Raw genomic sequence first — 15,164 nt, forward strand, 5'->3', positions numbered from 1 at the left:
TAAAAGATCTTCGTAGAATATGTAGGAGCCAATATGAGCATCCAGGGTCCGCTATTGGTTATTGACCGAAGACGTGTCTCGGTCATGTCTACATTGTTCTCAAACCCGTAGGGTCTGCACGCTTAAGGTTACGATGACAATTATATTATGAGTTTATGCATTTTGATGTACCGAAGGTTGTTCGGAGTCCCGGATGTGATCACGGACATGACGAGGAGTCTCGAAATGGTCGAGACATAAAGATTGATATATTGGAAGCCTATGTTTGGATATCGGAAGTGTTCCGGGTGAAATCGGGATTTTACCGGAGTACCGGGAGGTTACCGGAACCCCCCGGGAGGTATATGGGCCTTAGTGGGCCTTAGTGGAAGAGAGGAGAGGTGGCCAGAGATGGGCCGCGCACCCCTTCCCCCTTGGTCCGAATTGGACAAGGAGAGGGGGCCGGCCCCCCTTCCTCCTCTCTCTCCTCTTCCCCCCCTCCACGAATCCTATTCCAACTAGGAAAGGGGGCGGGAGTCCTACTCCCAGAGGGAGTAGGACTCCTCATGGCGCGCCTCTCCTGGCCGGCCGCCCCCCTCCCTTGAACCTTTATATACGGAGGCAGGGGCACCCCCTAGAGACACAAGTTGATCCACGTGATCATATTCTTAGCCGTGTGCGGTGCCCCCTTCCACCATAGTCCTCGATAATATTGTAGCGGTGCTTAGGCGAAGCCCTGCGACAATAGTACATCAAGATCGTCACCACGCCGTCGTGCTGATGGAACTTTTCCCCGACACTTTGCTGGATCGGAGTCCGGGGATCGTCATCAAGCTGAACGTGTGCTAGAACTCGGAGGTGCCGTAGTTTCGGTGCTTGATCGGTCGGGCCGTGGAGACGTACGACTACATCAACCAAACGCTTCCGTTGTCGATCTACAAGGGTACGTAGATCACACTCTCCCCCTCTCGTTGCTATGCATCACCATGATCTTGCGTGTGCATAGGAATTTTTTTGAAATTACTACGAAACCCTCCAGGCGGGGTACCTCACGAGGTGCCCGTGACGCAAGCCATGACGACCAAGGGCGCCAGGCGGGTGCCAGCCCGCGCAGTGTCCTCCTTTCCTCTTTGGTGCAAAGGGGGCAAGCGCAGCCGCGGAGTACCGAGGCATCAGGCAAAGGTTGCCATTTCAGTGCAACGAGACCAGGAGCAGGAAGACTGCAAGACGGAGGTCATCGTGGAGCCCAGGACGGCGTCACCACCAGAGCTTTGTGCAGGCGAAGACTACTTTTGTCAGGGTAGCTAGTACTAGTTGCCCCCCTTCAAATTAGCCCGCCATTGTTGGCTCCCTTCCCGCTCGATATTTGGGAAGAGGACCAGGGCCTCTATAAATAGGACCAGCCACCCACAGAAGAGAGGGGGGCGGAGGGGTTAAGAGGAGAGGTTCGATAGGAGGTTGAATCAGAGAAAGACAATGAGAGAGAGACAAGGGTGGCTGAACTCCTCCCAGCAGTTCATTGCCCCAGCCAAGAACAGACCCTTGCGAGGCTGTTCCTCCTTGTATCATTCATCATCATCAGCCCAAGAGGCAATCCACCACGCCACAAACTGGAGTAGGGTATTAAACCACAACGGTGGCCCGAACCAGTATAAACCCTGTGTCTCTTGTGTTGTTTTTTCCATAGCTTAGATCTTAGCGAGGCGGAGGGGTGCAGGTAGGTAGGAAGCGAGATCTCCGCGCGCACCCCAGTGTTCGAACCTCAAGGGTCTGCCGGAACCCGAAATCCGACAGACTCGGCGCCTGATGAGCGGAGATGGACTCACGTAGGAGGGTGACGCTGCCTGGCGTCGGCGGCAGCTAGACTGTGCAAGGTTGATGCAGCAGTACAGCTCTGGTTTAGTGGCAGGTGGCTGCGGCGGCCTCATACCCGGGAGACGTCCTGGTTGAGGAGCACGCCGGACTGGTGGGTGCCCATACCCGGTAGACGTCCTGGTTGGGACCTCATGTCTTAGATGTTAGGTTTGGCTGCGAGGTATGTTTGGTATTAGGCCCAGACTTTCAGCGCCCCTTCATCAACTGGATAGAAATAGCGATATATGTTGCTTAGTCGGTGGCTTTAGTCTTACTGTTGTATGACTTTGTAAGATTTTGTGTGAATAATTAATAAAATGGCCGTATGCATTGTCCAGATGCAGAGGCTGGGGTCATCCTACTTTTCTAAAAAAAGGAAAGACAAGAAAAGTTTTGATTTTTATCTTACGTTTTGGTCACAACGTATCAAGTTTGACTTTAGTGGGCAATAACTGCGATGAGCAATGTCATTGGGCTGGCATGCCTTGACTACCTAGCGACTGCTGTAGTTATAATTCACGGTGACTGGTATGGTCGGGGTGGGGTAGCCGATCTTAGTTCAAGAAGATGGGGAAAAACCTACGATTTTTAAATCGCCCGTGAAATCGCCACGATCACGTCACTATTGCCACCAGGGAGCCTCGACGTCATGATAGGATAACCAACGCAAAGTCGTCTAAAAGTCCTGCTAAACGTGCCAAATTCAATAACAACCTTAAAATCCTCTATCTCAACTAAAGAATTGCCGTTCGTGCAAATTTGAGAAAACTAAAGAATTGCCGCCGTCACCGATATTGCAAGCTAGTATGACTGTTGAGAGCCGCCCACGAAATCCTCCCGCGTTTTTGGTCTCGTCGTGGTCTTGTGGATGATGATGCTTTGCAGCAAGATAAAAGTTTCTTTTTGGAAATAAATAAAAGTTGGTACAGTAGACCCGCAAAAAAGAAAGAAAAAAGAAACGATTGTAATTGGGGTAGACTATAAATTTGAACTATACGAAGGACCTGGGCGCACACCGCCACATTAATCCGTAACCTGATTTCTTCTTCTTCTGCTGACAAAGACCCAAATCTGCTCCCCGACCCCGTCCTCTCTCCTCAGTCTCGGAGCCAGGGGCGATCCGTCGACCTCGCCTCTCCGCCGCCGTAATCTCCTTCTTCTCCGGTGCGCCTCTCTTCCCACCTCTCCTCCACTTCGTTCCGCGAGACGTAGGTCCGTTCCTGCCCCGTGGGTTTCCGCGCCAGGGAATTCAGCCTCTTCCTTGGAGCAATTCGAGATTTAGGCCCTCCAAGAAGATGGCTTGACGCGCCGTCAGATTTGGAATTGCTCGATGATTTGAAAATCGCGACGCGATTTTATCCTGATTAGTTCTTTTATATCATGTCCATCCAGAGCCGAACCCTACTGTCCCGTGTACCTTTGCTTCCTCTTCCGCCTGAATCCTGTGACCTACCTTAGCGTTATCGCCGACGCCTCGATCCGGTCGCCGTTTCCGTTTTTCCTCGCCGGGGACACCGCGTTCCTGCCGTCTCCATTGCCATGTGTTTTACTTTTCTCTCTCTTTGTTTTACTGTAGATAGACGAGTAATAATTATAACAACATGCTGCTACTGTTCTTCATGCCTTAGATGTTGAAGTACTAATCGAGTAACTTTTACCATTGTTTTACTAGTTACTACCGTGAGCTGAGTGAGATCGATAAAGAGTGGAGGTCGCCAGTTCAGCCTCAAGAGTGAGGGGAGAGTCTCAGGCTTGGGAACCTTTTCCTTTGGACACATAGCTTGATAAAAGCAACACCCGGGTGTCGCTGAAGAAGCATAGATCGGGGAGTTTTCTTGGCCTGAGAAGTACAGGAGAGGAGAGTAGTGATAGCATGGCTTCAAAGCTTGTGGTTAGTTACTAATCCTTTTTTTATTTCACGAGATCTATTTTAGGGATGCCTTCCTCCAGGAGTAACAAGGGTGAGCACTTCATGCGCTTAGGTTCTTGGAATCCCTTGGGATGTGGATACAGAAGGATTAAAAGAGTACATGAGCAAGTTTGGCCCCCTGGATGATTGCATTGTTATGAAGGTTTGTGACAATTCAACATCCGCAATCAATTTGATGAAGCATAGTCTTTCTTGTGTTGTTCCTAAGTTTTTCAGCGCTGATGTTTTAAATAATTTTATACTTAATATTCATCGTTCTTTAAGCAATGTTGAAAACTGAACTGTCTCTTGTCTAATTGATGGTCTGCCCTCGATCTCGCAAAGGCACACATGGATATTGTTCTTGCAATCAAAACAAGTTTGATTTTGTGTTTTTTATCTTTCTCTATTATGTCATTTGTTTCGTCAAGGGACGACCGAATTTTGTTTTCCTATCTTTGGGCTACATCATTTTTTTACTCAAATCATGTTTTATTGCTCATTTCCAATCCAATAATTTACCAACATGTTTTGTACCTTTACAAAATGTCAGGATCGCTCATCTGGTCGATCTCGTGGTTTTGGATACGTGACGTTTTCGTCAGTAGAGGATGCAAAGGTAATAAACGGGAATCCCTTCAGTTTATTAGGACTTTAGTTGTATCTTATCTGAGGCCAGTGGCAAATGGTAATGCTTACTCTCTATTGTTTACGTTTCATTCCTTGACAATGTACATAACTAACCTCTACATTGCCTTTTGCGACAAAGATCTTTTTGTTTTTACCTCTCTTGTGGTTGTATACTGTACATCTAGTTGATCCCCACTGAGTGTGAGGTTCTCCTCAGTTTTAACGTCCTGTAATGGCATCTTGCTTGTTTATCAACCATTTAAAGAAAATGGGCAACTAGTAGTCACTTAATACATGCTATTGCTTCGCTCAAACCAATCATATTGAACATTATCTAAAGTATAACAGTAAATGTTAAACTAACAAAAATTTGTTAGGTCTAGATGGGTACTTTATCAGTGTTCTAGCCATCAACAATACTCCCTTCGTTCCAAAATATAAGGTGTATTAATTTTCTGATAGTCAAATTTCTTTATGTTTGACCAAGTTTATAGAGAAAAATATCAATAACCACATTACCAGATCATTATCATTAGATCCATCATAAAATTTATTTTCATATTTCATTTATTTGTTATTGTAGATGTGGATATAAACATTGGTCAGATATAGAAAAGTTTGACTTTTAGAAAAAGCTATATACCTTGTATTTTGGAATGGAGGGAGTGTGCCGGAAGTACAGACATTTCTAAGCAAACCAATACATTTTCCTTTGTCTTGGTAATGCTTTAGTCAACTGAATGAAGAAAGTTTTGAGAAGTGATTAGGATATGATTTGATGGCATCTTTTGACTAGTTTAGTTATATATGATTCTCTCCTGTCGCCTCTATTAACTCCGCTTGTCTGTGTACTATTTTTTAGAATGTCGTTAACTCTGAGCATATTCTTGGAGACCGAACTCTGGAAGTGAAGATAGCGACTCCCAAGGTAAATATTAGCAAAAAGTGGGAAATCTCATCTACCATATGCAGCATACGACAGATCTTCAGTGCCAGACCTTTGCTTGCCTTTTTTGGTAACGATGTGATGAGTTCTAAACACAGGAAGAAATGCGAGCTCCAGGAAACAAGAAAGCTACTAGGATATTTGTTGCTCGGATTCCACAGTCTGTGGATGAGTCAATGTTTCGCAGGTGAGCTCCAGCACAATGTTTTGCCATTGTTGATCTATGCAATCTTCAATATATGAACTTGTCTAAGCATTGAGATTGTTTGAACAGGCATTTTCAAACTTTTGGAGAAATAACAGATCTTTATATGCCCAAGGTGAGGAAATTAAGCTGATACGAGATATATAATATTCTAGATCGAAGTGCTGTCATCTAGTTTTGTTCATGTTAGTGTATTTATTACTAAAACTCTGGTAATATACAAACAACAAAAACAGTTGCTGATTGGCATCAATTTTCTGTATGTTAATATCTGCTACCTTCTCTTTTTTGATAGTACATTGAAGATATATTTCCAGCCAACGTTTGCACTGTTTTAGTGGAAGTTACTTTTCACGTTAAAGATCACCAAATTACTGATTTAAAGACTTTACACCTTTCCTGGCCATTCACAATCACTCAAGGAGGCAAATACCAGAGAATGTTCTAGTTTTCTTTTGACTGACAATTAAAATTGATGCTGTGCAAGCATCTTTAGGACATATTTCAATATAATTGAACGCATAAACCTGTTATATAGCCTACCTTAACTTGTTTGGGACTAAAGGCTTTATTGTTGTTGTTGTTGCATAAACCTGTTATACTATGGTCAAGCTACTTCCCCCACACGTGTTCGATTAGGTTTTGAACACCTGACAAGACACAGTGCCTTGATTTGTCAAGTGTGTACTGTTGAAGAGAGATTCGTCCATTTTAACTTAAGAATCTTTGAGACAACTTTCCTTAGAAGTTAGAATGATTTTTCATCTAGTCTTTGGAGCTTCCATATCTAACAAACCCAGATTATTGTGATGGACATAGATGAGGGTTCAAGCTTACAGACTTGTTTACCGCTAGACACCTGTGAAAGCATACAGCCTGTTGAGGAGTCTGGTCAGCTTGCTTGCATCACTTTAGTTAGAATAGACAAGATGGGTGGAATTGGATTTGCACATGCTCAATTTCCTTTATTTTCTAGTCCCTGTAATATCTTTTTTATTTGCTGGCCACCTGTTTGATGCAACCATTCCATGATTATGTCCAAAATATTCTACAGAGAAATTGCAGTTTGAGTCAAGATGCTTCTGCTAACATGGGTTTTGTTCTCCCACTGATCTCGTGCAGGAACTGGGTTCAAAAGAACATCGTGGAATTGGGTTTGTCACTTTCCGGAGTGCAGGTACGTGTATAGAATCTTCTAAGAGACGTGTTATTTAATTAATACATTGGTAGATCAGATTGAACTAAATAGAGGAAAAATGTTACTCCCTCCAATCCTGTTTAATTTGTATGTACATTGTATAGAGGCTGTGTCAATTAATTTGGATCAGGGGAGTATAACTTCGGTCTTCCATGTGATGCAAAAACATTGCCTTTGTACTATAGCAATATAATGGTGGGACTGGTGCTTGTAGTGCCGCCGTAGTACAGCAAGACCCCCTATGAATTTCACCATCACCCATAACCTTAAATTCACGCAGTAGGGTTGTAGCAGCAATGCCCGCACTAGCTTACATTTTTAACTGATTATTGTCTGTTTTGTAACTAGAGTTTTGACTCAGATCTACGATCTTACATTCTTCTGCCTAAGTGCTTATTTGTTCTCATCTACTTCACTTGTGCATGAGGCATGAGCTAGGATTTGACTTTAATTTGGAAGCTGCATTCCTAAATTATTCTTGGAACTTCCATTTGCTTCACCATTTACCACGAGTAATATAGTGCTCCTCAACAACCTGTTTAGCTTTAGTTTGTAACTTTCAACTGTAATTTGTAGAATGCGTGGACAATGTCATGCAAGAAAATCATGAGATTGATGGTTCAACAGTTGTTGTTGATCGTGCAACTCCGAAGGTACATTTCGCAATTCACTTAGCTCAGTGTTTGAACTTGGAATACATGTATTATTCTGTGTGCCCCATCTCTAATACTTAAACTAGAACTAACACTCAGGGTTGACGACTTGACACTATCGTTTAGTCTAGGAAGTAGGAAGGATTGTTTTGGGGTTGAACTGGTCCGGGTTGTAATATCTAATCATACCATGATCCTACCAATTTACTCCTTCTAGTGCTTGCAAAGTAGTGGATTGTTTTGCGGTTGAACTGGTCCGGGTCATGATATCCAATCGTACCATGATCCTACCAATTTACTCCTTCTAGTGCTTGAAAAGGGGTTATATTGGACATGGGCATGATCCCCAAAATGCAACTTTGATTACTTATTCCTATTGCAATGTATGTATAAAGTTGAACAAAACTTTATTGTGATTTTTGTCAAGATAAACCTATATGTATGATTATCATGTGTCCAATCTGAACATTTTTGAAGATACATATGCAGTCAGAGTTTTTGAAGTTTGACTTTGCTATGTCCACAACGACCAATTTTATGAATTTTGAGGGAGTAATAATACATACAATACAATTCATTATAACTATGTACCCTTTTTATCTTTATTTATGTATTAATGTGTTACTTAAGAAGTTGGAAGGTCATAGCAAATGTATATGCTTTTCTTGTTTGATGAACCTGTACAAACAAATGTTTCTATACAGGTTGAAAATTGTTGTAATGGTAGAATTAATGAAGAACTGTAGCATCTAACAGTAATAAATGATACATTTTCAATGTACTGGAAAATGGAGGCAGTATGAAAGCATATAAAGAACATAAACACAGACTAAATGCTAAATTCTGCTTACAAATGTAGGTCCGCAGGATCATGATCCTAAAGATGCTACAATTAGCATTCGGATGCGACCATGATCCTATAAAGGGCTTCTTTGGAACGAAGAAATCGAAACACTCAGGGGTGTGAAAAGCAACATGATTATACTCAGGGATGTGAAAAGCAATATGATTATACTCAGGGATGTGAAAAGCACATGATTATAGTGTTATGGCTTGGTGATCCCATATGAGACAACCACAATAATTGCTCAACAGAGCTGTTTGAATACTGCACAGACATGCACACATTTTGAGATTAGGTTTTACCTGATTAAAGAGAGATAAAGAGATCAAGGACAACGGCTTTGGTAGCCTCACACTCGTGCTCTAGTTATCCACTTACGATATTGCTTTCCCTCCTACATAGCAGGATGAAGAAGTCAGGCACCCTCCAAGGAGGGGGGGAGGAGCACAGGGCGAGGGTGGTTATGGCTCGTATAATGCATACATTACAGCTGCTACCAGATATGCAGCTCTGGGCGTACCAACACTGTATGATCATCCTGGACCAGCTTATGGAAGTAAGTCTTGAGCTCTACACTTTGCCTGATATTTTGACTTGGAAACAATTGATTGTTACTGAATGTTGCATCAAAATTGGCTAGGAGGTTACTTGAATGAGCCCCCTGTATCAAGCAAAAAGATTTTTATTGGTAGACTCCCACAAGAAGCAAATACTGATGATTTATGGGATTATTTTGGCCGATTTGGCAGAATTGTGGATGCATACATTCCAAAGGTTTGGCTCTGCCCATCATTATTGGTAGTGTTTAGTCTTTTGACAACTTACAAACCCTAGTGCTATCGTAGGATCCTAAAAAGAGCGGCCACCGTGGTTTTGGTTTTGTTACTTTTGCTGAGGATGGTGTAGCAGATCGTGTAGCGCGAAGAAGTCATGAAATTTTGGGACAGGAGGTGAGAAAACAAGAGCCACTGCCTCAGCTCAGCCTGCCAAAAATGTCAGTGTGGAGATTAATTCATTGATCTGCCTTGTGTTTTCTCCCCAGGTTGCTGTAGACTCAGCTGCACCTGTTGAGGGTGGCCCCAGTCGAGGCGGTTACATGGAACCACCTGCGCCACATGGAGCTTACAGCCCGATGATGTCTTATGGCCAGTTCTCTGGCAGTCTTGGTTATGATGTAAGTAGAGAGCAGTAACTAAAGCTACTACTGTTTTCATCTTCTTCATATATATTTTTGTGAAGCGGCATAGGCTTTAAATTAGTTTCCCACTCGCTCTTCGACTTTCTTGATTATCACTTGTGAGTTGCGAGACGTTGGCTAACAAATCTTTCTCACGTTTCAGTATGGTTATGGTCCCAGTGGAAGTAGCAGCAGATCAAGAGTACAGCCACGGTACAAACCGTACTGAGGCATTTTCTTGGAGCATCTATGCGACGTGATAGCGAAGGAGATGCTAGTATGACCATGATAGTGAAAAAAAGGATGTTCCGTTGTCAGGATTCTATGGTACCGTGTATACTTATGTTTGTTTTTGTCCAGGATATGCGTAACCCTTTTTGTTCATGACGATTTTTCTGTATTCATGTGCCACCGGAAATTTGATCATATGGTGCGGCAGACTCTGAACATCACCGATTATGCTAGCTGGCACTGGCAGATGGGTTAGCTGTGCAGTTATTTTTTTTTCCGTGTGGTGGTTAGCTGTGCAGTTTTATTACGTTTTTCAGCGTTGGGCCTATTTGGTTTGCTCGTTCCTTGGGTAAATTCGGCTAGCCAAGGTTCCGGTTGCCCAAGTTTTATCCGAGGATTACTCTGAAAAATGCACATGTGTTGCCACCATCTGGCAATTACTGAATCAAAGGCTAAATTCTTCAGACATCTACTGCAACGCGCACCCTTCCCTTGGTTTTGGTAAAGTGATTTAACCTACCGGGCCTTGTTAGCTGTTACCATCTTTTCTTAGTTTGCTGTTGCAGCATTGTTGCCTCATAAGGACGTCGATAACTGCCCGATGTGTGGCATGTAGTAACACCGCCCACACGTTTTTTACACTAAAGTTGTCATCCGAAAAAAACAAATCTCAAAAAAACTGAAATTTGCCATCCAAACAGTGCTTCACAACTAAAATTGTCATCCAGTTGTAACTAAAGCTGTCATCAAAAAACGTGTAGGCAAAATTATTTCATGTCACATGTGTGGACGTTATCATTTGGGGAAAAAATGGTTGCAGCACTGTCGCTGATTTTAGTACAATGTTGTACGAAACTAAGCAGACCAGTCAGACAAGCACGATTTCACAACCCATTACCATGTCAAACTAGCCCAGGTCAACAAGTACTCCCTAAACTAATATAAAAGTATTTAGATTATCATTTTAGTATTCTAAACACTTTTATATTAGTTTACGGAGGGAGTACTACTGCGATGATGTGCATGACCCAGTGCCTCGTGCTACCAAGTGACCAGTTCTTGCTGGCTACCCATCTTCTTTCGCCGTTGTCAAATAACCTGCCATGGAGAACCCGGCGTTCACGGCGGAGCTCGACGTCACACGGGGTTCATCCTACGGCAGGTTCGTCTCCGGCGTGCGCGACCAGCTCGTGCTCCATGCCGGCGCGACGCGCCACCTGGAGCTCGTCTTGCTTCCAGCCCAGTCCGAGGACCCCGGCAAGGCTCCATGGTTCGGCGTCACGCTCCGTTGCGGCTCCGGGCGCTCGGCGCTGCTCCGCATACGCGCAGACAACCTCTACCTCTCCGGTTACCGGAGCTCAGACGGTCTGTGGTCCGAGTTCCTCGGTGGCTCTCTCATCGCTGGCGCGACGCCGATTTCGTTCGGCGATAGCTACGGCGACATGGCGAGAGTGGCCGAGACGGCACTCGAGGCACTCACCCTCGGCAAGGAGGAGCTCCAAGCCGCGGCGGAGCGCCTCACGGCCAGCGCCGGCACTCAGCAGGAGATCGCAAGATCGCTGATGACCATGTCGGTGATGGTTTGTGAGGCCATCAGGTTCAGGAGCGTCGGCGGCGCGCTCAGCCACATGATGTGCAACGCTGCCCGGCGAGGGGTGCTGCCGGCGCACATGGTCGAGCAGGTGAAGAACTGGAGGAGCCTGTCCGAGTACTGGCTCGGGGCCGTCCTCTACGCACAGCCGTTCCTGCCGTACATAGAGGCCGACGGCAGCCAGCACTATGGCCACATCCCCCAGCACCTGCTCGCGCCGGCGAAGATCGACTGCCAGGACCACGCCATGATGGCGCTCGGCGTCGCGCTGAACCGGCAGAGGGGGCTGCAGGACAAGCACCCGGCGGCCTTCGACGAGCATTGGCGCGCCGTGCGCGCCCACGCTCGCAAGCTTGACAGGGAAAGAGCATCTGCATCCGGCACATGAGTCGGAGGCTTGGAGTAAGCTCTTTCCTATACCTGGTATATTTACCTTTTTGGCTTGAAATGTGACCCATGTTACAGAAGTTATTCTCCGGTAATGAGCTATATCTGTATCAGCAAAAATGGATTTACAGAACTGCACACGAATTCTTGCGTATCGTCATCCATGTCTTGAAACAATACGACCCCTGATGAACGGTTCGATGTCGCCTTCCAGGACCGAGTTGAGGTCGGACAACTGGATGCCCGTGTTAAGATCATGGACGAATTCCTGGGGCCCGAACATGTATCGTCTCGTCTCGCGGTTGCATCTTTCCTCCACAGCTTGTTTCTCGATCATCTTCGGGTTTGGTACTCTTAGTTCTCTTGTTATGATGAGGAGCTTTGCTTTCAGCCTGCTCACGGCTTTTAGCTTGTTTGCGAAATAGCTTCTTTCACCTGTGGAGAGACCAACCCAGTACATTTAGCCTGCAGCTATATGCGGGTTCCCACTTGCGTGAACATTCTACATTTATGTCCATTACCTGAGCTTTCGGCAGTAACTCCGCTTGGTATGTGCTGAACTCTCACAGTGGCACCATTTCTTCGGTCTCGATTTTTAAATTCACTGGGTAACGGAGAAATCTCCAGATCATTGTCATCCAAGTGAAAATTAACCGGTCTATCCAAGAAGAGAGGAATTATATCGACTCTAGCTGAAATCGCCTGGAAGCTTTGGTAGATTTAGAGTTAGCCATTCTGATGTGAAGCATTGTTATGAAAAGATCATGATAAAAATAAATCCATTCTAGTATCAAGCATCACAGGGAAAAGATCACAGTAAAACACCCTTCTGATGCAAAACGGCATAAGGAGAAAGTTATGCCAAAAATTGCACACACAATCTGGGCCTCCAGAACATTGTACCACAGTTTCTCCAGAAAACTAAATGAAAAGGGTTTGAACTGGGGAGACTTAACATTCTAGAACCCAGAGGCCAAAGGTCACAAGTGGGACTTCACAGAATGCGTGGGTTGTGATTTACACCAATATAATTGGGTGTAAAGAAAATGCTGAATTCTGAAGCAATATCTTGAAAATGTAAATTCAATTTGAACATTTTAAATTTTGTATTGAAGTCCATGTCTTAATTTGTTCCAGTTCTTGAGGGAGCGTGACATACTTCTATCCTTTACTCAGCATCTAGGTGGTACTTCTATATTTTGCAAGTTGCTCACTGACATAGATATATTCAGTACATGCACACGAGTCAGCTCTATTGAAATGGTTCTGAAAGTACGACTAAGGTTTTATTGATATAGCATTTGTGTTTAATTGTTTGGACTGAAAAATATCATAACAAATAGGAATAGAAAATGGAATCACCTTGCCAGTGCCAGAATTTTCAACGGAAGAGTAGATCATTCTGTGCATTCCTTTTTCTCCAGAAAGGGTACCAAACATGTACTCTGATTCAATCTCCATTGCTGCAAACTGGGTATGACCACTTGTTGATGCGATCTTCTCTACCAGTCCTTCTTTGCAACCTTGCCTTTGTGCCCAACTTGTATACATGTCAAATAGCTTCTCTGCCCATAGCTGCAATCAGAAAAAGATTTCAAAAGGGTGGGGATAATCAAAGGACTAGGCTCAGATAAACATGGACAGATGTACTTCTATACTATATCATTGAAGTGCTGATAACTGCTGACTAAGATTTGGAACAAATATTAGCAATAGCCATCCTTCACATTTGTTGTCTTAATAGCATATTACATAAATCCAATTTAAGACATTAATGACAACAGAATCATGAAGTAGAGTGGTATTATGGTCAGTGCTACATTGGTGTTGCCTAATTGTAACAGCATCAAGCTTTGATCATATTTAACTTAACCAATGTCGCGACAATCAACCGACCTCTGAAGCGACACCCTCTGATCCAGCAGTGACCATGATACAAGCTCCTTCCTTGTCATATGGACCCTTAAGAAGCTCGTACATCTGGTAACGATCTAGAAACTCACTAGCATCCAAAGAGATATCATATGCTTGCTTAAATAGCTCTCCGTTTATGACATCCATGCCTGCTAGTTGACTTATCAGCTTAGCCTCTTCAGCCTGCACATTAGATCTAATGAACAACAATAACAGAATATGCTAAACTCTAATCCATCATTTCCGCAGTTCACAATGAAAGCAAAAAGGGAAGGACACTGATTCATAATTTCTGAAGTGGCAAAGGGAAGTAACTGCGCACATCGTTTAGTCCATCTTCTGCTTCTCAAGCATGATCCTTGTGCCTTTATATAGCATAACTGTTTTATATAGCATGCTATATAAAGCATATTTTGAGGGGTTCAAATTTTGGACAAAGTAAAACAGTTCACTGAACTCACATTATGCATCTATAAGCAAGCACCTTATATAGAAGGTCTTTGAGATGATCAACCGCTCTGATGGCATCAGACAGGGCAGAGAGCGTCTCGTGTGACTTGGCCGGATTGTCCCACAAGTTATGGCTTTGCAGTACTTCTTCATGCTCGATTCTCCGTGCTTCCTCCCTCTCCAGTGCATTGGATGCAGACAACTCCACCCGGATAACCGCATCTTCGATCCTCCTTTTCCAGGAGTACAAGCCTTAATAAAATTAACCAACAGATGTCATTAGAATCAGTTCTTTTAGTTCTTGTTTTATGCTAGCAGTTTAGCAAGACGTTCAAATCTGACTCGCACATTGGGTGCATTCAGGTGGCACATTTTACTCAAATTCAACTGTACGGTCAGTACGATCTTAATCATGGAAAAAGTGTAGGACCATATAATTTCCAATCATTCTAATTGATTGATTCACTAAACAACTGCGAAGGCGGACCTACCGAGCTCCTTGTAGGTGGTGGCAGTGTCACCACGGCCGTCCGCCGGGAGGGCCGCGGGGAGGGAGAGGCGGCCAGCGCGGGAGCGGATCGCCGACGCCCGAGCGGAGGCTGCCGCCGGCGGCGAGGCTGCCGTGGCCATGGCTGTTGTAAGAATGCGAGCGGTGGCCGGCGCGGATGATGTGCGCTCGTGATTTTCAGAGGGGTTCGGGGGCGCGGTGTGCGGCGGAGGAAGGTGTAGCGAAGCTCAAGGTGTAGCCTGGCGTGGTGTGGCTCACACGCGCCTGATCCTCCGCCCAATCGCCACAGCCCACAAGGCACAGGCCAACTTTTCCGTGCTTCATCAGCTCGTTTATGCAACCAGATTTTTTATTTTGTTTTAGAAAAAACTTCTGATCTACTTCATCAAACATTACAAAGAACACGAGAAGTAATAAAAATAACATTCATGTTCAACTATCTAGGGACAACTACAAGCACTTAGCGAGCCAAAGGCACGTCGTCGTCATTGCCCCGCTCTCACTAGAGCCAGACAAACTTTGTTGTGGTAGACAGTCACAAAGTCGTCGTGCTAAGTCCTGCACACCAGAACATTAACCACTACTGATGAAGAGAAGCGTATATCGAAAGAATACAACCTGTACATGCATGAGCGCAGACGAATAAAGACCAAATCCACACAGACCCACCGAAGACAATCACCAACCG

General features: G+C 44.5%; 1 protein-coding gene and 1 pseudogene across 4 annotated transcripts; one reads left to right on the plus strand and one right to left on the minus strand.

Annotated features, from left to right (window-relative positions):
* Positions 1-2,830: 2,830 nt before the first annotated feature.
* LOC123053490 (uncharacterized) lies at positions 2,831-11,681 on the plus strand (annotated as a pseudogene). Its single transcript, XR_006425628.1, has 15 exons — positions 2,831-2,997; positions 3,506-3,724; positions 3,816-3,905; positions 4,296-4,361; positions 5,235-5,300; positions 5,417-5,505; positions 5,593-5,638; positions 6,646-6,700; positions 7,298-7,374; positions 8,234-8,335; positions 8,624-8,774; positions 8,859-8,992; positions 9,064-9,168; positions 9,261-9,392; positions 10,659-11,681. The product of XR_006425628.1 is annotated as an uncharacterized protein (transcript).
* On the minus strand, positions 11,603-14,779 carry LOC123053479 (peptide chain release factor PrfB3, chloroplastic). 3 transcript variants are annotated; one of them, XM_044476958.1, is made up of 6 exons: positions 14,460-14,778; positions 14,003-14,220; positions 13,501-13,701; positions 12,967-13,179; positions 12,126-12,306; positions 11,603-12,039 (listed from the first exon to the last, which is right to left on the minus strand). In XM_044476958.1, the coding sequence occupies exons 1-6, from the start codon at positions 14,596-14,598 to the stop codon at positions 11,762-11,764; spliced, it is 1,230 nt and encodes a 409-aa protein (XP_044332893.1). In that variant the 5' UTR covers positions 14,599-14,778; the 3' UTR covers positions 11,603-11,761. The 3 variants fall into 3 exon arrangements, 2 of the variants coding, with proteins under 2 accessions (XP_044332893.1, XP_044332895.1); XR_006425608.1 differs by having other exon boundaries at positions 12,013-12,039; positions 12,126-12,313; XM_044476960.1 differs by lacking the exons at positions 11,603-12,039; positions 12,126-12,306 and adding an exon at positions 12,335-12,817 and having other exon boundaries at positions 14,460-14,779.
* Positions 14,780-15,164: the final 385 nt, after the last annotated feature.

The sequence above is a fragment of the Triticum aestivum genome, chromosome 1A (genome assembly GCF_018294505.1).
Source record: "Triticum aestivum cultivar Chinese Spring chromosome 1A, IWGSC CS RefSeq v2.1, whole genome shotgun sequence".
Taxonomy (NCBI): Eukaryota; Viridiplantae; Streptophyta; class Magnoliopsida; order Poales; family Poaceae; genus Triticum; species Triticum aestivum.